The 25290-nt window shown below is 38.5% G+C and overlaps 3 protein-coding genes across 4 annotated transcripts in view; 2 read left to right on the top strand and 1 right to left on the bottom strand.

The window, feature by feature from the left end:
- Positions 1–137: 137 nt before the first annotated feature.
- LOC116501882 (GLIPR1-like protein 1) lies at positions 138–6962 on the bottom strand. The gene is made up of 6 exons (XM_032207504.1): positions 6789–6962; positions 5211–5456; positions 2725–2828; positions 1706–1791; positions 952–978; positions 138–856 (listed from the first exon to the last, which is right to left on the bottom strand). Exons 1-6 carry the CDS (start codon positions 6960–6962, stop codon positions 702–704), a joined length of 792 nt encoding a protein of 263 aa, XP_032063395.1. The 3' UTR covers positions 138–701.
- A 206-nt stretch (positions 6963–7168) lies between these two features.
- Positions 7169–14055, top strand: CCDC107 (coiled-coil domain containing 107). The gene is made up of 6 exons (XM_032207673.1): positions 7169–7352; positions 8123–8328; positions 9352–9418; positions 10660–10750; positions 12283–12392; positions 12993–14055. Exons 1-6 carry the CDS (start codon positions 7187–7189, stop codon positions 13262–13264), a joined length of 912 nt encoding a protein of 303 aa, XP_032063564.1. The 5' UTR covers positions 7169–7186; the 3' UTR covers positions 13265–14055.
- A 719-nt stretch (positions 14056–14774) lies between these two features.
- The window catches only part of CAPS2 (calcyphosine 2), a 32072-nt gene continuing 21556 nt past the window's right edge, over positions 14775–25290 (top strand). Inside the window, exons 1-7 of one of the 2 annotated variants that reach the window (XM_032196953.1) lie at positions 14775–14838; positions 15362–15471; positions 17554–17600; positions 18695–18740; positions 18857–18976; positions 19948–19980; positions 22751–22924. In XM_032196953.1, coding sequence (XP_032052844.1) covers positions 15391–15471; positions 17554–17600; positions 18695–18740; positions 18857–18976; positions 19948–19980; positions 22751–22924 — 501 coding nt within the window. In that variant the 5' untranslated portion in view covers positions 14775–14838; positions 15362–15390. Of the gene's footprint in view, positions 14839–15361; positions 15472–17553; positions 17601–18694; positions 18741–18856; positions 18977–19947; positions 19981–22750; positions 22925–25290 lie in introns of those variants that run through there. The other variant, XM_032196960.1, reaches the window with a different exon arrangement.

Raw genomic sequence — 25290 nt, 5'->3', positions numbered from 1 at the left:
CAGAAAAAAATAACAGAAAATTTATTATTAAAATTTTAGAACACTTACAGAACAGGAAATACTTTATGCATAAATAACAGTACAGGTTAAAACAAAGAAAATAAAAAGTTTACAAATGAAACACAAGGTTTGGCATTTTATTTTGAAGGAGGAACAATAAATACATTACTGAATAAAAACCAAATTGTACTAACTTGTTAAACATCAAGATTTCTAAAGAACTGCTTCTACAGAACCTTTTTACTTTATATATTTTAGTTGGAACATTCTGTCACTCTAGTAAATAGGACTGAGTACATAATATGATGTACTTCCTGTCAGCATCCAAATTCAGCAATTGTCACTTCAAATATTGGCTTAGGATGAATCGTAACAGTTATTTAACTGATAAGTAATTTTCTCCTTGAATTCCAGGAATATACTATGCAAATGTGGTAATTAAATTCAGTTGAATATGTAAATTTGGTAATTAAAAACAATACTTCAGATCTTATCAGATGCCATCTTTAGCTTAATGTTTTCCCAGCACGGGTCTTACCTACAAGTATGTTCAGTTTTATAGCATGTTATCTTTTTATAAACAGCATAAAGTAGTAACAAAATTACTTGAAAAGGAAGTTGTCTTTAAAGTTATGGCAAAAAGGTTTTTGCTTAATTCATTAGAGATTATCTTCAGAACATAGTATGTATTTCAAATACAGTTATATGGACATATCCATGTCTGGAAAATGCTTTTTGATTAAAAAAGCAATTAATAAACCAAGAAACACCAACAATGCTCTTGAAACTATAAGCGTGATACAAGCCTCATCACATACAATTCTGAACTCCCAAGGCGGATGCCATCTTGAGTAATCTATAAATAAACATATAAATGTAAGTTTTGTTGGGAATACATACATTTATAGCAAATAAGGAATATATACAGTCGTGTGAAATTGTAATACGTACAGATAATTTTATCACGTTCTGCATTTTCTGGGAAAAGGAGAAAAAAAAAAGAAACAGTTGTACCAGACAGCCAGTATTTCTCTCCTTAAATTTTTACTAGTTAGTTAAAACTAACCAATCAGATTTACAATAAAGAGAATTTGACAAACCTGAGAATTTGCACCAATAAACCTTAAAAATAAAAGAGCCAAAATGTTTTGATAAAACTGAAACAGCAATACTTTGAAATACTTCATAAAGATATTATTGCTTGTAATAATAACATTGATAGGTAAAAGCCCCATATAAAAATGAAAATAAAGCCCCATACAGTCCCTTTAACTGCAATCTCCATATTTTAGTTTTAATACAACTGATTAGTAACTTTGCAGTCTCTGAAACCCATTAGACTGTTCAAGAGTATCTGCTAAATACTACTTGAAAAAGTATGTAGATGCTGATTTCTTTGGTATGGCTAATGAAGTCAGCAAAGTATCAGAGTGCAAAGTAATACACTTAACTGCAATCATGAGTTATGCCTGTCTATAATCAAATGGACACTTGATAATTATCACTAATAATTATTCAAATTCAGTATCGTGAACAATGTATTTGTTCCCTGAATATAAATGGCCTTAGGAGTTGTTTACAATTACCTGCAAATTGGACCTGCCAGAGCACCAGCAAGGAGCAAACCACAGTTTGCAAGTCTTTATTAAGTAGGTGGTTCTATTTTTTCCTTTACATATTATATTTTGCATTTGCTTTTACTTACTACACAATTTATATCTACAGATGTCCCCTTTTGAACATCGACTACATGGTACTCCTTCTTTATATGGTCTTCTTAGAAAATTACCACTACAAAAGAAAAATAAAAGTTTCTATGCGACGGGTTGCCTCATATATTTTTAAGTAAATCATGTGTTGAAGTAAATACACTGAAAACACAATATGCTGCTCACAATTCATTAAAAACCTTGGAATAATTTTGAAATCTTTCTTTTCATTGTCATTGTTCTGTCCATGTAGAAGAAGAGAGTCTTAAAAAGATACTATTTTTCTTTCAGACTTTTTACTGAAATTTATTGAAATACTGAAATCTGTATTTTCAAGCTCCTACTGCTTTAGGAACAGTACTGGCTGGATTTTTTTTTTTTTTTTTCCTCAGAGTATTGATTTAACTGTAAAATGAGTTAGTGTTTCAGTTTCAGTCAGCAATTTCTTTCATTGATCTTTTAGTGTTTTCTAATGCCTAAACAATACTTGGTACAATTACAGCTATTAAATTTGAAAGAAATGGTAGTATAATTTTATTTTTCTCATTTACACAGAAAGAAAAAGCAACAGATCTAACAACTGGGCTGTTATCAACTCATTTCTGAAGATACAAAAAAAAAAAAAAGCTGAAACAGCATAAAAAGCCAACTGCATAAAAAGAGTACAGAACTGCAAGAGGTAATTTCAGCTCCAATTCCAGTTGCTTGCAGCAACTTTCTCATTCCTTCTGGTTCGTAGTAAAAAAAAAAAAAATCAATGAAGTGGAGCACAAGCCAGTGTTTGGGATTTGCTTAAGATCAGCACAGAATGACTTTATCAGTAAAGTTAACAGATTAGAAAAAACAAGCAAATACATGTTCTAGCAGTCATGGCTCTCTTCATAACTAAATCAGACAACCATCACTCTCTCTGATGGTATTTACGAGGGTAACAATAAATGAAAACCCCATTTTACTTTCAGTGAACTTTTTTACAATTACTTTCATTTTCTCAATATTTAAAACAGAGACTCACGCTGGTCCATAGTTGCAAATAAAATTTGCTGCATTTCTTATTCCTCCAACTTCCTCACAAAAAACAACAGCACAGCCTAGTTTGTATGACTTGTCCCAAACAACCTAAAAAAAAGTTTAAAAATAAATTAAAAACTACACTCGATAGCAACCTAGTTGAATATCTAGGAAATATCAAGTTGTTTTAAGAGACCATACATATTACCCTCATTTTGCAACATCTGTTTTCTCATAAAAAAAAAATGCTGGTAGGAAAGCATCTTAAGATGAACTTTAAAATTTTCACACCTCAAGATTATGTGATCTATGCTGCAAGTTTCCAGAATCTTCTATAGAACGATCTCAGTAAGCATCACTGACTTCACGGTCCCTGTGTTCCAAAGAAATTAGGGGGCAACTTCCTGATAGCTCCTTTACATAGGAGCTTTAAGCACTCATAACTTGGGACTGCAAGAAGGGCTTCTCATGTGTGCTGGAAATGGTCTACAAGTAAATGGTAACTACAAGTCTGAAAGCTTTAGCACTGCACAATTCAGACTAAACAGCGTTATCTGCCCTACTGAAGTGAAGATGGTTTACTGTCACTTCCAATTTGAGCATCCTCTGCCTTTTCTTGGGAGATTCTTCCTGCATATGACTAACCAAACTGCACTGAATTCAGTGAAGAACTTTTAACTATATACCTAGAACATCTGGATAATCTTTGTTTTTACTTCTGGAAAGCAAAGACAGAGTGGTTTACTATCACTTTCTGATAGTGCAGGCCTCAGACTGACAAAATGAACATCCCCCAAAATGAATGTCCCCTGAAGTTCCATCTTGTCAGTGTTAACGGCTAGAAGTGGTTATGTTAAGAAGACCTAATCTTTCTCAGAAAAGGACTTAAGTGTTTAATGTGAAACTACCTGAGTCCAAGATTACGGACAGCGTTTCAGGGCCCTTGGTGTAACAGTCTGCATTTTGCACATTTCTGCTGCTTTGAGATTTCTGGATCATGGTTCTCTCAGCACGTCTACAAAGCCTATCTGTTTATGATTTGTAAATTGTATCCATTTTCAATTCTTTGTCCAAACCTTCCAAGACCATGGTGGCCCCTGGATCATGCAGGGTCTTTGCTCATTGACTTTTAAGAAATGTGTACTTTTACACATTCACTGGTGTTTTACCCATGTAATTTGCTTTTTTTTTTTTTTTTTTCCCAGTGATTAGTTTCCTTCATATTCCTGCCTGAAAGGCATGACTATTTTGTTTGGACTTAACCATGTAGAACAAGCAAGAAGCAAACAACCTGAATTGGGGGAAAGAAAGCTTAGAGTCCAGTATCACTCCAAGAAAAACATGCAAAAGCCTCCAAAATTCTCTGTAGGAAAAGATCAAACAACAGATTTTTAAATGGTAGTTGTAATCTTCTAGAGATTTACTGCTCAACAGAAAGCAAAATGCAAGTTCTCCAGCCTCGCTTTTGAATATGTAGAAGAATGTAGAAGGCAGAACAAAACATCTAAACTCTCACATTACAACTCCCTACAACTTCTTAATGAGGGAGGGAACTGCCAGTCTATTCTCCCTTGTAACTGATGGCAGAGCATGTCGGAACGGCACGAAGCTGCAGCAGGGGAGGTTCAGATTGGACAAGGAAAAACTTCTTTACTGTGAGGGTGATCCAACACTGGAACAGGCTTCCTAGTGAGATGGTTGATGCCCCATGCCTGTTGGTGTTCCAGAGGCATTTGGATAATGTTTTCAGTAACTTTTTCACAGCCCTGAAGAGGTTATGCAATTGTACTAAATGATCTTTGAAGGGATCTTCTAACTGAACTATTTTATTCTATGTTTGGTCATAACTTATACTAGTTTGTTTTCAAATGCTTGTTTTTTAAAATACAGCAATAAATAAATCCATTTAAAATATTAAGTGTTCAAAGAAAAGCACTATTTTCTTAACAGAATTAAGTTTGTTGGAATTACCACTGACAGAAATGTATTGCAAATTGCCTCTTTTGTTGCGGATGCTCTGTTTTTTGGTCTTCCTTTCTTACTAGATGTGTAGAGGATACAATTTTCTCATGTTAACTTTTCTGTTAGAGAATTCTCAAAAGCATTCTGCAATTACTGTATTTACTTCTAACAGCAACTCCAAATGTACAGAATTAAGAAGCGTGCGGGTATGCAGTTGGAGAACTTGGAGCAATTATTTTATAGAGTTCACATAGTACTGATACAATTAAATGAGTAGTGAGGCTTTCAGTGACAACAATCCTACAGGAAAGAATTATAGATTATTATTACAGGATTTTATATAAAAGAGAGTAGACCAGTGTAGGGGTAGCTTGCACTATTGCCACTCCTTGAGATTGGCAAAGAAGACAGTAAGCTGCCAGTCACTATAAACCCCATACACAATTCTGTATTAGTTAGTGTCTCTGATTTATCCGGTAGGTACTATACAAGAACTGCTCATAGCATTTTACTGAAAATGATTCTTACCTGAATGTAATGATTGCATTTCTTAATACATGTGTGCAGTGAGAAATTGTAGAATATGTTATGCTTATACCATGCGCTAACGGCAGTCTGAACATCAAATATTTGATAACTTCCAATCCAAATATTCTCTCCAACAGATTCAAAAGTAGGATGACACTGATATCTCTTACTTAAATACGTGTTACTTTTAAAAACGCATTTATTTGCCCATGCCCTGGCCGTCCTTGCCAAAGCTGCATCCCAGCTCTGCAAAACATTAAAGTAGAAATAGTTGTGCAATGTCAAGTTACAGGAGAATCTCAAACAGTCAGATAAAACCAGTCAGGTGATAAAGTAGGCACATACAGATCATGATATACCAATGACAGACATTATATATTGGAGTTACATCAACAACGCTTTTGCTTGTTTAAGGCATATACCCATGTTTTATTTTGATGTTTCCTATGGCAGCAGAGAAATAGGAATGTATTACATTAGGATTTTTTTCCCTTCACTGTTGAAAATTAACTTTGTACATGCACTTGCTAGCACCAAAAAAGATGTTTGGAATGCACTTTTATCTTCAGGTAAGAAATTAGTCAGTAAGCATGAAACTTTTGGGGTATTTTTTCCTATTGAACAGGTCATTCAGGATTTCCATTATTTACATAAAAGTTAAAGTAAAAAATGGACACCTCCTCTAGATTCAGATGGAAAAAATATTAGATGTATTTTTAAGAGATTCTTCAGCAACAAATACTTACCTATCCTACAGTAATGTTTTAAATACACATAAGAGCACTTTACAAAGTTAGTGTCATAAAATAAATGCTTGTTTGGCCAATAATTCTTTCTGCTAGTTATTATTTCTTTGCAGTCTATCACCAGTCTATAACATAACTTCTGATTATTTAACAAACACCCTTTTTATTTGTGCTCCACTCATGACCGTTTTTCAGCAGGTTTCCTCTATCCTTAAAGTACATAGTTTTATGTCTTATATAAAAGATCTTGGGTTTCAATGCCTAGGCTGGGCTTTATACATACGTTTTGGTTCACTCTTCATCTCCACGTGGTTGCCAATATGGTTTTCTTCCTAAGGTCTGTTGCTTTTTCTAACAATGTTTCCAAATCCTTATTTATTTATTTTTTCATCTTTTTTTTTTCTGGTTTTCCTATTCCTGAACACTAAGCACAGTGTCTTTAACCAGCCTCTTGACCTCCAGGGTTATATCCTCCCTAGCTGCCATTCTGGCTTCACACCCATGCCTGCAAAGATATTATCTGCCACCAGCACCTCTTCCCAAGCCTTCCTCGAACAGTACCCCTCGAGCTGTCACACAGTTTACCACATTTACCTCTTCTTGCTGCACAGAACTGCCCTAACCACCAAACCCTCCCACTTCCAGCACCTTCGGTTCTGCTTCACCCTGCCCCAGCGCAACGCGCTCCAGTAGGAGAGGCCGAGGCTCTCCCTCGCCGCCAGGCACTGCCCATGCAGCTCCCACCCTACTCCAGCCTCCTCCAAACCCTTCTCCCCGACGAAGCGAGGCGGCGGCTGAACGCCAGCCCCGCCTGCCCGGGGCCCTTCCCTACCATTTGCCGCATGTTGCTGGCGGCGGGCACGACCTGGCGGCGGAACTCGTTGTGGACCCTCACGCACTCCCTGATGAAAGCCCTGTTGCTGATGCTGGGGAAGATGGGCTGAGCCCACGCCGCCTCCAGCACCAGCCCCAGGGCCAGCACCGCCGCCCACAGCCCCGGCCCCATGGCTCCGCAGCCGCCCCAACGCTCCGCGCCCCGAGCCCTTTCCAGAACCTTCACGACCTCACCCGCCCAATCCCTCCGGAGCCTCGCCGAGCCCCGCAGCTGCCCCCGCTCCCTCGGGGCGGTGCGGGGAGCCGGCAGCCGCTCCGAGCCCGCCGGGGGGCGGTGTGGGGCCGGCCGGCGGCTCGCAGCTCCTCCGGCGCCAGGGAGGCGGCGCGGCCGCGGCCATGGCGCTGTCGGTGCTGCAGCAGGCGGTGGTGTCGGCGGTGCTGGTGCTCTGCGCGCTCCTCGCCGCGCCCAGGATGCTCGGGGGAGGCGGCGGCAGGGCCGGCAGGGCTCCGCGGGGCCCCAGGGCCGGCCCCGGCCCTCACGATCCCCGGGCGCAGCACGGAGGTACCGCGGGCAGCCGCCTGGCCGGCTCTGCCCGGGGAAGCCCGGAGGGAGCCGCCGCGAAATGGCGGGCGGAGGGTGGGTGGGTGGGGGGGGGTGGTCGTGAGGCGGCTCTTGGGTCTTAGAGCATCGATTTATTGATGTTGCTCAGTCACTGGAATACATATATATATTGGATATATGTATGGCAGCTGCAGTGAGTGGGTAGGTGGCGTGGTGTTGCCGGTGGCTGCGGCGCTGACAGGTTAGGGACTGGGTTGGAACTTCAGCCAGGACACCAGGTGGGACGCGCTGGCACCGGCTCTTACCAAATCTGTCAAGTAAGGTATTGAGAGGAGCCCAGGATCCTTTCTTTAGGAAAAGTATCACTGAATGGGCCGGGCTGCTGTTTGCTGTTGCATAATTATCTGGCTGAATGTTTGATTTGCAGAAGTACAGACTGTGGGGGTAGGTGCATAACACTGAATTTATTGCTCAAACAACCAAAGCAACAACACAGCATGTGTATTTCAACTGTTTACTTATTTATTTATTGAAAAATTGTATGTTAAAGTAAGATAGAAACTTAATTTGAGAGTCTTTTCTACCTAGACTTAACTTTACATTCTGTATACAGAAGAGTACTGTAGGTAACTTTATTTTGATGTAGGGCTGACCACACCATTTAGAGGAGCGAAGAACAAAGTGGGAGGGGAAATTCCAGTTGTGAAACTAATTACACCTTCGATTTCACTTTTTTATTTTGTCTTCTTTCTCTCATTTCAATTTTTAAGGTAGCCCTCAGGCAGTTCATCAAGTTCACCTGAATCCAGGAAATTCCGAGGGTCATAACTACCAGAGTATTCAGCAGATGAGAAATGCAATGGAAAAACAGATAAAGAGTGAGAGGACAAGAGGAAATGGTAGAGACTTAGCGTTCACCCTTATGCCTTTGTATGCTCTTGGAGTGGGAGTGTTTGCAGCATACAAATTCCTAAAGGTAAGCCTTAAAGCATTCAGTTATTGAAATTAGAAGGAAATGTAATACTTGCTCCCCGCCAAGCATGGCTGTCTGAATGACATTTTGTGCTCGGTTTGAATTTGAATGTAAACCACAGTTAAAATTGTAGCATATATGATTCTTCCTGCTGAAGAAGGCTTCTGACTTACATATTTTCAGACACTTAATGAGAATCTTATGCTTCTCCCCCAGTCTCAAATAAGAATCTGAGAATGCAAACAGTGCTGTTACCCGAGGCTGTAACTGAAGTCTCATTAGTGTTTCACTTCTTTTTTGTATTTGAGAATGACCTCAAGTACGGGAAGGAGGTGATTCCTGTAGAATAATAGCCTTAGGGTAGCAATTGGGTAGAATAATGAGCAGCCTAGGCACACACACACACTGCCAGCCCCTCTTTTAAGGGAGGAAAGAGGGGAATAAATAAAAGTCAAGGTTAAACATGAGAAGCAGGAGAGACAGTATCTTCATGTCCATAGTCAGTTTTATATCATCTCCTGTGCAAGAGGAATACAGCTGCTTAGTAAGATGAAGATAAAGGTTGAATAGTTTGGTTTTAATAATCAATGTAATTAGGTTGTATATAAAATTTAACATCATTAAAAACTGTATTTTGTATATTAAAACTCTGTACACTTATGCTTGTGGAACAGAAAAATAAGTATTTTTATAATAACGGCTTTATTAGTTTAAGAAGAAGAGTTTTATCTCCTAATTAATGGTAGGAGATTAGATCCAATAACCTAGAAGGTTCCTTCAGTTCATTTTTGAAAACTGGAGATGAAGAAGCAACTGCTTCCTTTATAACTTTTCTTTGTTATATTGTTGTTGTTTGAAATCAGAAGTGTTACTTTACTATTGCAAGAAGGCATAGCAGAAATAGTTTCATTAATCGAGTGCAAATGTTTATGGTTGCTATTTGCTGTCACTGAATTTGTAAATGTATTTTTATTTTTAATATCAGAATAGTTAATGCAGCCTTTAACACAATTTTATTTATTGAAGATGAAGGCACATGAAGAAAATCTCGCTAAGAAGGAAAAAAGCACGGAAGACAAAGCAAAGGAAACCGGTAAGATACCATTTAGTATGGAAACATTCACCAGATGTGTATATCATACTGAAACAAAGCTACGTATTTTAATTAATGCAGTGTATCTGAACAGGAACAGTCTTTACAGTTACTTAAGTGCTATTAGGAACCTAAAAAATCCACTTTATTCTGTATATTTCAAACGCTCATTAGGTTTGTTTGCAAACTCCAGATGGTAGTATTCTTTAGAAGAGATACAGTAATACCTTGTAACCTTGTAAAGGTTCTCTACCTTGTAATGTGTGGCGTTTTTGTCACTTGAGACCTGATTGAATTTTTCTTCAATAGAATAGGTTGTTTAAATAGGATATAATATTCTTTAAAATTAATAGGATATTGACCTAGAATACATTAAATAGCTTTAGAATTGAACTGTATTGATAACAGAACAGTATAGACAATTTGATACAGACTGTTGTATTTCTGGGCCAAATTAGAGACTTGTCAAAACCATGAGAGGTTTATAGAGGTGTCAAAGTAAGAAAATAAATAAATGATGGTATCTTTTTCTTCATGATACAGAGTACTCTTGGCTGTCAGATTTAGACTATTTTGGACGTGCCAAGAAGTGGGCTTTCCTTTGGAGAAAAAGTTAGGGCACACAGAAGTTCTGTTATTCTCATACTTCTTTTTGGCCCTCTTATAGACAGTTAATTAAACAATGTATCAGCCTCTTTTGGTGTCCCTGTACATCAGATCTGTAATTGGTTTCAGCAGTGGTCTGTTACACTGCTTACTTACCACTCTTATGTATTGCATTTTTGTTTCTTCCCAAGTTTAATAGTATTTTAGAAAGAGTTACTCCTCTCAACTGTAGTGCCTGAAGCATTGAATGTAGTTGCAAGGTGTGAGTAAGCAAATTAATGACAGTGTATGAAGGCACTACTGTTGGCTCAGGAAGTCTTGGAGCTGCACAGTTTCAGAGGCTGGGAAGGTGACAGTCACAGTCTCAGTGTCTACCAGCATATACTGTTAGACACTACTAGAGGCATTACCAGATGAGAAGTATTTCAGTTATACATTGTAAAGCTTCTGTTTTTAAAGCTACAACCTCCTTTCCACATTCTAGACTTCTATAGAGGAAAAAAAAAATCCTGTATTTTGAATCTGTCCAACCATTGTTATAAAGTAATATCCTTTCAGTATTGTAAATAAATTTCATAACATAGAGCATTCGCCTTGCCCCTCCCTCCCTCCTTTTTTTTTTTTTCTTTTGCTAGAACATCAGCTTTTAGAACTGGAGCAGCACCTAGCACAGACAGAGAAAATGTTAAATTCTTTATTGACTCAGTTGGATCCACTGTCAAACTGGTGAGTGATTTGAAAACATTTTAGTTAGTATTGTTGTCTGTAAATTGAAATTTTCCAAAATGTTAACAAAAAGTTCAAAAAAAGTTTCTTATAGATAGAGAACATTGTTTAGCAACCATTTAATTGCTTACTATTTCTGTAGCCTTTTACAGGTGGTACCTCGTCTGCCATTTAGGGCGTTTTCTAGAGACATCTCCTCTCTTGTTTACCAACATAAATGCAAAAGCTCAGACTTACGACGATCAAGTTACTGTGGCTTAACAAGTTAAACTTTAATGTGGACTGAGGAGAATAATACTGGAAAAATAAGCTCAGCATCATTTGAAAAGCCTTGTGAGGATTAGATTTCTGGTAGCAAAATGAATGTCTTCAATATTAGAAGATGAAACTGGTTATCAGTGTATAGCTGCTTATTTCTGTGTTTTGAAAGGAACCTGATAAATGAGTGTGTGTGCTTTAGGGAACTATAACTAGTCTGTAGTAGTATAAAAACAAGGGAATAAGTAATATTACCTCCTTGTAGTTTTAAAGATGTTCTTTGCTTAAGAAGGTAGGGCCTTACACATGTACCACAAATAAAAGTATCCATGCTGTATATTTGGCGTAGACTGACAGCTTTCATGAAGCCTAGTTTAAAACATGCAGAATTTCATGATTGTTCCTTAAGTGTACTTCTGAACTCACTATGTGCTGCGACTATTAAACAGTAAACTCACTGGCCAATTTGCTTAAGAAATTTCTAGCAGTGATGGGGAGGAGAGGAGAGAGAGTAAACAAAGTGAGAAAAGCCTGTGAACTCAGTAGCTCTATGTTAGGCATTGTCATCCTAAAAATAGAATCACTTGGGTGGTTGTTGCTTTCTGTAGTCATTGCTACACCTTAGTAGCCATTGGAGCTTCAGCATTTGAATTCAGCAACTAAATTACTCAGTAGGTGTGTGTGATCATAGAATCACAGAATATTCTGAGTTGGAAGGGACGCACAAGGGTCTTTGAGCCCAACTCCTTGTTCTACACAGGACTACCTATAAATCAATACCATGTGTCTGAGAGCGTTGTCCAAATGCTGCTTGGACTCTGGCAGGCCCAGTGCCATGACCACTTCCCTGGGGAACCTGTCCCAGTGCCCGACAACCCTCTCAGTAAAAAACCTTTCCCTGACATCCAAACTGAACCTCTCCTGATGCAGATTCATGCCGTTCCTTAGGACCCTATCACTGGCCACCAGATCGCTTCCACGAGGCTGCTTTTCAGCCTCTCATCTCCCAGACTGTACATACATGTATATACAGAATTGCCCTGTCCCAGGGCAGATTCTGGCACATTCTCCTGTTAAACTTCACACAGTTGGTGATTGCCCTGCCCTCTAATATGTCAAGATCTCTCAACTTCATGGGAGACATTCTTGTTGACCTAAAAGTGTTTGCTAAGTATGGCATATATCTACTAAAAGAAATACTGCAATCCTACATATTGTTATAAAACACTCACTTCCAAGGTAATCTTTCAGCTGTTGACATCTCTCTTTTCCAGTGTCAATGCTTTAGCTTGCGAGCAGAAAGATGAAATAATGACACAGATCCAATCAATTAGACGACTGATGAAAGAAAGTGGATTGGATAAATCAGAAAACAAGATGACAGGTACTTGAATTTTCAGTAGTATAGGTACCCAAGTAGTTTATATTTTAAAAGAATAAACAGATCTTTCTGTAATAATGTTCAGCTCCTGTATCTTTGGTTAAGTGTGCATGGAATTAATTTATTCCTGAGGTATATCTTTCTTCCTGATTGAAGTATATCTGATACCACGTCCTGATGTATTGTTTTTGTTTGTTTGTTTTGTAAGAATAAGCGCTAAAGTACATTGAACTAGGTCAAATAGCAGTCACATTTTGTTAAAACATGCTTCTTGAATGTGAGTTCCTGAGCAGTCTGTTACTACTGGTCTAACTCCACTCTGAGGATTCCCAAATGGGGACCTCTGGGGCTGTGGGCAATACTTGCATGATTGCGTTGAACAGTAAATTGTCTATTTGTTTCCTCTGGAGGCTTCCAAAAGATGAATAGAGTCCAAGAGAAATCTTCAATGTTAAGAATGGTTCGTTAGAAATTTGGGGAATTTCTGCATTAGCTGAGTTATTAAAAAAGAGAGAAAAACAGAAAACGTATATGCTGCTTCTAAGCTGCCTCTGAAACTTGGAATCTGTCCAGTAATTGAAACCTTTTTTTGTGCATTTTAAGATGTCAACCACATTTGTAATGAGAAACTTGAAGATCTCATTCAGTCATTTGCGGAACATCCTCAAGAGAAAGAACTAGATGACAGAGAAGATGATGGTAATGAAGATTTTCAGGAGGATGTTGATGATGATTACAAAATAGAAGAGCATGAATTATATGATGAGTGTGAAGTACACCGGTTTGAGCCAGATGTGGTAGAAGACCAAGAAATGATCAACAAAAACGTCATAGAATCAGAGATGGGATTGAGGAGACGTAATAGATATGAATGAAATCTGCATGTATAAAATTTACAAAAGCTAATGATTTTGTTTTTCCACAATGTTGTATGCACTTTAAACTGTTTCCAATGAAGCTCCATGCACTGCTATATGCTTTAAAAAGAGGGGTGAAAGCTGCCTGTATTCTTGTCTGTGATGGTTCTCTAAGTGTCATCAATGGCAGCAAAGTTTCACTGAGGATGTTTACGTATTTTTTCTATTTATTTTTTCCTATGAAAATATTTCTGTACTCTGTATATAATGCACTGTAATTATATCTGATGCTTCACTAAAATGTTGGAATATCTTGTAATTTAGACGAAAGAATAGGTGCTTCGTAAATGTTTTATAACTAGTGAGTTTAGTACCACTTGAACTGTGACTTGAGTTTATTAAAGAGCATGCACTGTTGAATTCAGCTCTTTTTGGAAAACTTCTGGGGGTGGGGAGGAATGAAAACCAGTACACATTAAGACTTAATGTGTTCATAGAGAAGTTTCTTTCTTCAGAGAGAAATTCAGCCACAAATACTGTTAAAATAATTCTCATTTGTCTGTCTCCTCAGGAATGATGTATAGTTTTGTACGTCAATTGAAACCTTACATTACAGCATTACACTGGATAATTTTCTTTATTCCCCAGCCATCGGTGGTAAAACTTGGCAGCTGCCTAGTAATTGCTGATACCCATTAGCACTAGTGTCCCTGATTCATATTTGTTTTAACACTGTAGAATCTGGCCTTCTGCTTCATTGTAATACATTTTTGTTATGACAGTACCAATAGATGTATTACTACATACCATTCAAGAACTTTCGGGCTTGGGTGTTTTTTTTTTTTTTTTTTTTTTTTTTTGGGGGGGGGGGGGGTGGAGTTATGTTAGCTTGATGGTGGCATTTTTAGGTCAGTGTTTAGAAAAGCATTTTTTTTTCCTTTGCAACAGTCAGTTCTGTCCAGACCTTAGTTATTTTCTATTATTTTTGTGTTCACTTAGCCCATGTGCCTATGAAACTGCCACCCTTCAATGCCAGGAATTACTAAAGAGGTAGGCTTGACTGTGGAATGCTGTTTTGTTGTTGTTGTTTGTTTTTAAATGCGTAGCTTTTAAGTACTACGGTATAATTCCTTAACTTTTTCCACTTTTTTTTTAAGGAAAATAAAATGGATTTGTTTCTGTGGAGGAAGCCCGCTTTAGTGAAAGGGACCAACACTGCTGGTGTTCCACTCACTGAAACTGACGGAATTGTTCATTTCTGCGTAGAAACAGAGTATCTTTGCTTCTGAAAACAAACCAGGGGTTTGAAATTAATAGCCTCCAGCCATACATCTCCACCGCAGTCACTAGCTTTGCAATAAACGACAGCTTTTGCCTCGGTTTGGAAGCACCCCAGGCAAACAGCCCTCCGGGCCGGGCGGCCGGCACCGAGCTTCGCCGCCGGTCGGGGCGCAGGCGCGGGGCCGCCCTCCGCCCGCAGGGGAACGGCCGGGAGCGGGGCCGCCCTCAGCCCGGGGGGTGCGGGAGGAGAGGGGCCGTGCGCCCGGCCGGGCTGCCCTCCCCTCCCCTCGGCTCGGCTGCCTGCCTGCCTGGTAACGGGTGCTGGGGAGCTGAGTGCCCCGCAGTGGGTAGCAACGGGGCCAGCCTTTGTTAATGGCGATTGGAAAACGACGGGCTTTGGGTGCCTCAGCCGGCGGGGTGGAGGGAAACGCAGCCCTGCTGGGGAGAGCACCGGGGAAAAATGTCGGTGTGGGGTGGCTGGGTGCCAGCGGGGCCTGCCCGCAGCACCTGGGGCAGGGCGGTAACACGGCTTCGCCTTCCCGAGGGGTAACAAACCCTAACGCTGCAACGGGAGGTGCCCAAAGAAGCACATGGGAAAGGGGGTAGGACTTGAGACAAAGAGGTAAATTGGACGAGGAATCTGGTAAAGCGTTTGCAAGGAAAAACTGAACTTAAGGAGTAGTGAAAAAGGGAACCTAGCAACGTTTGGGAGCTTGCTGATGAAAATACCCAAATTATCAGCGATGGAAACGTTCTTTCTAAAACAATTTTTTATTTACAGAAGTACTCCCATTGAAAGCATGCAAATTTCTAATACTCTTTTCTGTTTTCTAGTTTATTCTGAAGGCTGCTATTCAGTTTGAATGGAGCTGAAAGTTGAAGGAGTTGCTGCATCCCCTCGACGGCAGGCTCAGCTGTCATCGAGGGGAAAAAAACATAGTCAAGTATGTTAATGGAAGGCTTGTGGTTGTTCTCCATCCCTACTTTGAATCTTTTACAAAACTTTAATCGTGGTTACAGTCATGTGTTTCTAGTTCAAGGCTTTTTAAGAAATTCTGTAAAGAAGGAAACTTTTAGAAAAATTACTTTTGTCAGAAGGTGATAGTTTAGTATGACAAATCAGTATGACAGTTTCTCAAATAAAGGAAAGGATTGCAAAAAGAAACAGACGTCCTAAAATAACCAATCTTCTGCATACATAGGTAGGATGCAGGTAACTCAAGAACAAACTAGGGTTTTCAATAGAGACTTTTTGTGCTGAAACTAGCAACAGGTGTGATTGCTTTTTTGGAAAACAAAAACGTAACAAAGTAAAGCAACCCCCAAAACATAATTTCAGAAGGCATCATTTCAAACTGTCACGGTGTGAAATAAATTGCAGTGCTCATCACTCATTACGAAAGGGATTCTTTTTTCAGGTAACAGCCAACATTTTGAGATAAGATAGGCAGACAACACCCACAAGATTACTGTAGCAAAAACTCAGACTACCTTTTGAAAGCCTGGTTAGTGCAAATATGACCTTGGATTATGAGAGCCATTGGTTTTATTATAGCTAAGGTAAATATTAATATTTTTATAACAATTGTTTTTTTCCCACAGACACTGAATTGTTTATGCCCATGAAATAAACTTCTGTAATATTCCCTCAGCCTGCAAGCACTATGTCCTTCACCTAGTAAATATGGACAGTCTTCAGGATGATTTTGTTTGCTTTCTTCCTGATTTGATGACTTCCAGGAGAGGAATTTACAAAGACTAAAATATTAACATTAAAATCGAGAATATAGTGTGTTCTTTTCCTTAAGGCAGTTGAAAAAAAATTAAGAAAAATGTGTACTTGTGATTTAATGCATTGAAAAAATACATGTGACTTGGTGCGCTGTGTATGCATAGAAAGCAAGACTTTGGTTAGTTTAGTCTAAGGAATAAGAGTAAATTGCACTTATCTCTTAAAAGCTTTTCACATATTTGACCACATGGTGGTGCTGCTTATTATTTGCAACCTGCCTGAAGAGATGCTTCTTCTGAATACCCTTCTCTGAAGGCACAAGGGGGTGGTGTTGCTCAGCTCTGAACCTGTTTCTTTTCAGGAATATGCTACAAGGATTTGTGGGGAAGAAAGCAGTTAGAGTACTCTGGCAGCTCTCAAATCATGAAAGGTATTAGGCCGCAGCTGGAAACAGGATGTCTGCGCAGTTCAGACTGTCATCTTGAGATCTCTGTGCTGTTAAAAAAAAAAAAAAAAGTTAAAAACCAAGATGCTAGCAGGACATGCACAAAGCACAGTTTCTTTCCTGACTGGAAAGCTAGTTGGGGGAATGGTTATAATATGCTAACTCCGGTCATAGGTCATACAGTCATCTCTAGGGATTTGCTGTTGGCTGTTTTCAGAAATGCAATAGTGAGGGAGATGAAGCTTTGACTCGAGTCTTCCTCTCCCCATGTTCTTGCCTAGTTGAGTTTGAAGATCCATGTCAGTCATGCAAAATTAGCAGTGTGAGTACAGAAGCTGCCTAGGCACCATCATGTGCTGTTGCACTAAAGCTGAGAAGATAGAGCTATACCAAATACCTGTGCAGTTTTGGGGTCTGCGCTACCACCGTGTGAGCCAGCTGATCGTCTGTATTGTGGTTTTGGTTGGGACATTTCTTAAACAACCCCTCAGCCAGCCCATAAACCAATTAGGACCACATGACCTGGTGAAAAGTGATTATACAATCAAAATCCCAAGAACACGAATTATTTTTAATGTATTGTTGATAGCTGGCACAGACAGTATCTGGATTCTTAATGACTAGAAATTTTTGTCTTGATGAATATTGAGTCTTCTTGTCTCATGATCTGTAACAATCAACTTTCATTGTAAATTTTTTGTTTTGCACTTTCCTTAGTGGCATCTCAGTGGCATCAAGGATAGATATTTTGAGGCAATGTTTCTGAATATTCCAAGGGAAGCTGAAAGAGAGAGCTATGTATTTTAATCCTGATCCTTGTCAGCATGTAATAATACTGCGTCATTTTAGGGGTGGAGACCAGATACACGGGCTTCTCGTGGTCCTCGCCCACCAGAGTAAGTCTGCTTCTAGTTTAAGTCCGCCTCTAGTTTTCATCTGACTTTTTTAATTGCATTATTAGCATCCTGCATATGCATGTATTGGTGTGTAAATTACTGTTGCATGAAATTTATCATCTTATGTTTGTTCTCTATTAATTATTATTTAAAGTTCTTGATTATGCATTTATGTTAGTGAAGTGCCTTAAAGCCAGTATATCTTTCTACATTATTTTGCAAGTATGTGTCACCGTGACCTTGGATTGTTCATATCTTCCTCAAAGAAGTTCAATTTCTACACATTGTCAGTCATTCTGTAATAAAAAAAATGACTGGGAATTAAAGAGCTCTTTTATTTGAAGAAGCAATCTTGTTATAAAAGGTTTGTTTGGAAATACTGGCAGTAAAATGCAAAAATAAATGTAGTTGTGGTGCTCCAGAGTATAGCTAAAGTGAAGACATAAGGCTCAGAGATGCATTAATAATTTGGAGATGTTTTCATTTCTTTAAGCAAAATGAAATACTGAAGTATAGTTTACTTCACTGCATAGTTGGCTTCCACTGTATTAATCTTGTCCAAATAATTTGAAAGGTTTGCATCCCAAGGAGCTATTTCTTCGCTGTTGGCTCTCTGGTGACTAATTATAGAGGGATGTTGCCACAGACCTGCCGTGGAAGACAGGGATAAGGATTTCTTGATTTATGATTTTGTTGCAGCAGCTCCTGGTGGGGAGTGAAGAGGAGCCAGGATGGCTTTGCAGGACTGTCTGAGGCTGCGAGTGAAGAAGGGTCATGCTGCTGGTGTACTCAGCAGCTGGGAAAAAGGAAAAGCTCAGTGTCCAGTTCCTGAGGTGTTGTAAGAGGGACTAATAGGCATTTCCAAAGTAGGCTGTTTCCAGTTGTAATGAAACCCTGTTCAGAGTAGGGAAACTTTTGTGAAGGAGCTAATACATATATATAATATAACAACTATAATAATGTACATGATATAATAACTAGTAGGCAGCTTCTCTTATTTTTCAATTACAGTAAAAGCAAGCTTTTACTTGCTTTTACTGTAATTGAAAAATAAGAGAACATACAGCTCTTAAAATGATTTTAACTTCCTGCAGGGTGCCATGCCTAGATCTAAGGAGGCTGGGAGATTCTGATGAAGAGGTAATTATAAATCAGTTTTGTCTTGAATAGTTTTCAGAGTTCATGTGTTGCAGGAGTTTATAAAAATATGACACTGAATATAAAACAATTATGATTACTATCCTTTTTAATTTTAGGATGGGAACTCTTACATACCGTACAGTAGGGATTATCCTCATACTTGCCCTCTAGATTCATCTCCAGATTGGAGAACATCATTACAAATGCCACCTGCGCAGCATCTCCCATCTCAACAGGTAGGTCTGTCACTACAAATCTTTTCAAAATTTTTCCCTTTAGTAGTAATTTAGAAAAGTATCCTTAGCGTTATCATAAAAGTTCCTCTTTTTTTTTTTTTTTGATTAAATTCTCATCTAATGCTATTGGTTCAAAATGGTTTTGGCAAAATACTTTTTACTGAGAAGCCTCTAGAATATTTCAAAAGTTCAGTTTCTTTACTCTTCTTCATTGGTAGATGCATTCATTCTTTGCATTGTACTCAATTTTAAGGAATATTTTAATAACTAACTTTATTTACTATTTGTCAAAGCAACTGAAAAACTTAATACTTTTAAGATAGGTAAACAAAAGTTCCCCACTTTCTAAACAAAGTGTAACTTACAAAAATAATAAAGATCAATCGTGGTCATTAAACATACAATTGAAGAAAATAAAACTAAGTTTGCTAAGATACTAAGTGAGTATCAATTTTGTAGAAGAATAGTTACTTTTGATGAAAAGGAAACTCTAAGAATGGTTGCATTTAACTTCAGAGTTTTGTTTAGTCTCTTGTCCTTAAAACACAACTGTGATTTTGACTTCGGAATTATGTTTGGAATTATGTTTAACATATTTATGTTAATACAACATATTAAGAGTTTTATTGTTAAAATTTCTTGAACGCATACCAACATTTTTTTTCCTGGATGACTAAGAAACTTAATTGCCACCAGGCTTAGATACTTTGTAAGGGAAATCAGTAGTCCAGATATTAATATTCTGATTTATAGATTTATAGCACTGTTCAGGATTCAGTATCCAGTATAATAAATTTAAGAATAAATTTAATTACTTGGTTATTACAATTGTTCCCTGAATGTAAGAAGAGTTTTCCTTTGAACTTTTATGTCTGAATTAAGTTTGGAAAAAAGGAATTTGACAATTTTTTATTTGTCTATTCACACAGAGGAGATTTTGCTAATTACTATTTAATTGCTCTTTTAAACAGATTTCTAGAAGGCCTTGTCAGAAGAAAACAGAGGTAAAGTAGCTGAAAAAATATACACTGACAAAATTAGCAACTGAATAGCAGAGTACGGTGGTATATGGTCTCAAAGTGAAATATGTTTTATCTTCTTTTGTGTAAGAGGAACTAGTTCATTTAAGAGACTTTTTAATCTGTCTGTTTTAATCTGACTTTTTAATTTGAGAGATCAGATATTCCTGAATTAGTTTAAAAATTTTAGATAGTACTGCCAACATAATTTTCTGTCATAGTCATAATATTTTTAACATGTTACCATACATTTTTATTTGGTTAGGATGCAGGAAATATCCTAATTTATCAATGTTTCTAATTGATGGAAGAATTGGAAAATACAATGCTTAGGATTACATTATTTCAAAAAAAAATAATTAAGTAAACCTAAGAAATACTGAATGAGTTTGTCTAGAACAGTAGTGTTGCCAGAGGGAAAACAATTATAAATACAATTACATATCATCTGTACCCCTTGAAGCAAATAATATATTGACCTTTATGGCAGGACTACGAACCAGCTAGAGCTATTAAGGTGAACGTGACAGGATCAAACTTTTATATGTTTCCCTATAAGCCCAAATGTTTTCTCAGCTTGAAACAGAATAAAATGTATTTAAATAAAAACTGAAGTATTTATTTTTTTTTTAAATAGAGAAAACGTAGAGCAATGAGGTAGAATAGCGAAGAATTAAGTTTTTGTGCTTAATGTGCTTAATCCCTGCACATTGTGTCTTGCATCTACACATGGATGCTGTAAAGTCAAAGACTTTCTGAGTTGCTGCATACTCAGAGGTGGGGGGAAAGAGGTTTCCTTACCCCTGCTGAATGCAAACGACCTGATCCTTGCAGTTTCTCTGTATGAGCTATAGCCTCTGATCTGAATGTGTGCTGCCATGCATCCCTGTCCTCCACACCTTGTACTCTGTAGAAGTGTCTCCTAAGAGTCTCCTTCCTGATCAGTCTTGGTATCTCCTCCAGGGAAGGCATGGTGTCCTCTTTTTTTTTTTTTCTTTCCCTCCTTCAGGTTGCTTCACTTCTTCCAGTGTTACAAAAAGTAATTAGTAAAATTGTGAATAAAACCAGAAAAGTACAAAACATCCATCACAAGGACAAATAGAAGTAGTTTTCTGAAAAGGTGATTTGAACATAAATAATCACTTTGCTGCAGCTTCTCACCTGTTCATTTGTATTGTTTAAACTTCTTCATACTACCAGAAGCATAACAGTTTTATTGTTTCTTAGAGTTCCAACATAATGAGAACATACCAACTCACGTTCATTAATTTAGGCTGTCTGTATGGATTGTACAACCTCAGAGTACTGGACTAGTAGTGCAGTAGTTCTCAGAATATCTACATACCCAATGTAGGTATTTATACACATCTTAAGATGCAACTGTAGATGTTTAACCACAGATGGCTAATTTTCCTCTGCATGGCATTATAAGTGCAGTGTGTATGTATTTGAGTAGGTATACTCTTCTCAGCTCTGGATGCCTATAATTTCACATCTTGTTATACCTTTTTTTTTTTTTTTTTAAATATTAAGTTCATACATATAAATCTGTCTAGATGCAGGAGTGTTAACAAAAGGTTGTTAAGGCTTTGACTGTTTCAAGGTCTTCTGTTCTCTGCTTTCCTTTAACTCGTCTACTTCCTTCCTGCCTTCATTATGTTTTAAATACTTTAGTGCTAAATTTGCAGTAATGCATCTTCTGTTCATTTACCCTCTTTTTGCCATCTCTCTTGTCTCTCTTTTTTTTTTTTTTTGACTTGACTTGACTTTTACTTTTGGGGAGAAGATTTTCTGAAATGTTTTAATATATTCCTCTGAGTGGTCTTTATTTCTGCGTTGCTTGCTTCTGGGCCCTGAGTGAGTTTTCTTTAGTAAGATATATTCCGACTTCCTTGATAACAGACTACGTAAGTAAATCTTCCCAAAATAGGTCACTTTTGGAGGAATAATTTGAATATTGTCTTATCATTCAGGAATTAACCAGTGAAGGGATGTAGATCCTCTTTTGAAAGAGAAGGCTGCCCTTTCAAGAATATAGATCTTCTGTTTTTTTTTTTTGAAAAATGATTTTCTAGTACAGGACTGTTCACTGCTGCTTCAAGATGAGATGTGCCAAGCAGAGATGCTAGATAAGGCCATCTTATTTTTGTTAGCATTGAAGGGATGTCACGTAAACATTGAAAGTGTTATCTGGGGAGAGAAAGAAGAATGGAGTTCTGGGCTTCTCACATTGCTGTTGTTCCTACTGATCAGCCTCCACTGCATAGAGCACTGGAAGGAACATAAAGTTAGGAAGGTACTTAGTTGGCTTCACAGCCTTTCTGACTGGTGTTGTAAGGAAGGTAATGTAGGGACTAATACTCATCTGCCATCCAAACTTATTAGAAACTGTGACTGGAAAAAAAAACTCATCAGCCCATTTTCAGCCATCCAAAATCAAATGTCAGAATTCCTGTTTTAGTCATCTGTAACATTGTCTGGTAGGACAGCACCACAGGGTCTTGACCTTGTGTAAAGTTATTTGGCTGTGTACTACTTAGATTACACCCCCCCCCAAAAAAAAAAAAAAAAAAAAAGAACATGAAGAACTCCATGAAAATGAAGCCTGAATGTGCCGTCATATTTGCATTTTTTCCTTAATATGAAGCATAGTTGTCAAGTAGTTTCATAAGTTTTAGTGTATATGAATTATAAAAATGGTGTTCTCCTTCAGTGTATCAACTAAGGCATTTATATCGATTGTTCTTTGCTCTAGCATTCTGTTTTAGAGCAGAAGATAATACCGGAAGATCTGCCATCCCCAACAGACAAATATAAATTGAAGTATCGTCAGTATGAAGCAGATGTGAAGGAAGAATATAAGCAGTATTCTGAGAGAATTGCAGAAAAGAAAAAAGGCCCCCAACAGTGTCCAGAAACTTCAATAAAGGTAGCTGGCAAAGTAAAAATTGCATTTTTAAGTAGTAAATTTGAGTGGGTGTTTCATTACAGTGTGTAGAGTGACTTGCATGTGCGTGTAAATAACTCCTTTCATGCATTTATTGTAAAGAACCCTGTATGGTTTCAACATTTAATGTTGAGTAGGATATAAAATAAGAAAGTTTGCTTCAGTTCCTCTAGAACATGAAACTGGTGCTCTGAGAAACAAAAGTATGCTTTTGTTTTCTGGTAAGAGATGTAACATTTGCCCTTATAGTGTACATCTATCATAAGTGTCAATATTAGCGTAATTGATAGGAATAAGTTTTCTGCTGAAGACGATGAGAGTAAAAAGCACTTGATAAAATGTTATTTCCAAATACAGAGATGCGTTCCATCTTATTTATTTTTTAATATTATGTTAAATTATGATTGTACCTAAGATTTAGAAAAGAAGGGGTGAAATATGTGGTCTGTACCTTTGAAAGCTACTAGCACTGAAAATTGAAAGAATTTTTAAAATAATGGAAGATAATATCTGTACTTTTTGCTTTGGCCTTTCTTAAGATCCAGTACAGCTAGTCTGCAAAGTTGGACTGCAAGCTGTATTGATTCTTCCATTTTTTTTTTGTTTATTTTTAAATTAAGACTAAGGTGCAAACAAGGGAATATCAGTGGAGGAAAAATGTGAAAACAAAGATGGGAAAAACTGACCTGTTCTGGAAGAGAGAGTAGAGAAAATTGTCTGCACGGAGCAAAATGTCATTTCAGGTATAAAGAGGTCAAAGAGAAAAGGTTTCTAGCAAGGAACAGGAAACAAAAGTGAGCAACATCTGTGAGGACTGGTCAAATGCTAGACTGTGCTGAGGGTGGATGACCACTTAGGGATCTTAATGAAAGGCAAAATATGCAGATGCTGAGCTTCCTTAAGCACATACTGTATATATTGCTTTTCAGATAAAAGGTTTATGATAAATGGCAACAAGATTACTTATTTACTTGCTTAATGCTCAGTGTAATAAAGAGGGACACTTTTACAGAAGACAAAGATTTATGGCTGTGTGGGCTGAGGTCTCTTTTGCACATATTATTTATACTTCTAAAGGGATGTTGTCCCATTAGAGCCACTCTTCTAAAACTTGGATAAAATTTGGAGAATGTAGAAGTATAAGATTCTACAGGTAAAAGAACTGAGTGAAGGAAACAATTCTGTTGTCTTCTTAAGTTTATGTTTGTTTCATGGCAGTGAAGAATGCCATTTTTGGTGTTTTGTTGTAGTTTTACTTTTGCTTTTAATGTTTTCACTCTTATGCACTGATCTGACACAATCATGCCATGTTTTCCAAGATGTGAATCCTTTATGTGTTGTACTGCAAGCCCATCAGAAGGGTATTTACAGGAGTAGTCAAGTTAGTCTGAAACTGAATAAATAGGTAGCAAACTGTATTGGATTTACATAGTAGGGGGCTGCAGGAGTGGCCTCTGTGAGCACATCCCAGGAGCTGCCCCATGTCAGATCAGAGCCAGCTCCAAAAGGGTCCCGCCACTGGCCAGAGCCAAGCCATGGAGTGATGCTGGTTGGGCCTCTGGGAGAGCACAGTTAAGAAAGGGGTAAAAAAAAAAAAAAACAAACAACTGCACAACAGCCTTGGGGAGAGAGGAGTGAGAAGCAGCCCTGCAGCCTCCACGGTCAGTGCAGCAGGAGGGCAGGAGGTGCTCCAAGCACGCAGCAGCATTTCCCCTGCAGCCTGTGCAGGGAGAGGCCCCTGGTGGAGCATGCTGTCCCCCCTGCAGCCCATGGGTCCCACAGGGAGCAGATCTCCACACTGCAGCCCCCCCATGGGTGGAGGAGCCCCCGGTGGAGCAGGTGGATGTGGCCTGGAGGAGGCTGCGGCCCATGGAGAGCCCCCACAGGAGCAGGCCCCGGGCCGGAGCTGCAGCCCGTGGAGAGGAGCCCACGCAGGAGCAGGGGGTCTGGGGGGAGCTGCCGCCCACCCATGGGGGACCTGTGCTGGAACAGTTTGCTCCTGGGAGATGGACCCCGTGGGATGGAGTTGTGTGGAAACAGTGCTTGAAGAGCGACCATGAAGAAGCAGCGGAGACAGTGTTACGGACTGACCACAGCCCCTAGTCCCTGTTCCCCTGCACTGTTCAGGGGGAGGGGTTAGAAGAGGGTGAATGGCAGGAAGGGATTTTTAGTTTGCTTTTAGTTTCTCACTGTGCTAGCCTGCTAGTGGTAAACAATAAATTATGTTTGTCTCCCTGTGCCGAGTCTTGTTTTGCTCATGATGATAATTGTTGAGTAATATTCTGACCTCTTCTCAACCCTTCAGCCTAATTTATCAGCCTAATTTATCAGCCCTAACATCTCATCCC

Source organism: Aythya fuligula, chromosome 1 (assembly GCF_009819795.1).
Source record: "Aythya fuligula isolate bAytFul2 chromosome 1, bAytFul2.pri, whole genome shotgun sequence".
Lineage (NCBI taxonomy): Eukaryota > Metazoa > Chordata > Aves > Anseriformes > Anatidae > Aythya > Aythya fuligula.
The sequence above is the reverse complement of the archived record's forward strand: the minus strand, read 5'-3'. Positions and strand labels throughout refer to the sequence as shown.

Bases quoted from the DNA above. Each gene is read 5' to 3' on its own strand.
- CCDC107 (XM_032207673.1), top strand. From the start codon at position 7,187: ATGGCGCTGTCGGTGCTGCAGCAGGCGGTGGTGTCGGCGGTGCTGGTG. The intron at 7,353-8,122 runs GTACCGCGGGCA...TCAATTTTTAAG, and splicing joins TCCCCGGGCGCAGCACGGAG to GTAGCCCTCAGGCAGTTCAT. The intron at 9,419-10,659 runs GTAAGATACCAT...TTCTTTTGCTAG, and splicing joins AGACAAAGCAAAGGAAACCG to AACATCAGCTTTTAGAACTG.
- LOC116501882 (XM_032207504.1), bottom strand. From the start codon at position 6,962: ATGGGGCCGGGGCTGTGGGCGGCGGTGCTGGCCCTGGGGCTGGTGCTG. The intron at 2,829-5,210 runs GTAAGAATCATT...ACTTTTTTTTAG, and splicing joins AATGCAATCATTACATTCAG to GTTGTTTGGGACAAGTCATA. The intron at 979-1,705 runs GTAAGTAAAAGC...TCCTTTTCCCAG, and splicing joins CTGTAGATATAAATTGTGTA to AAAATGCAGAACGTGATAAA.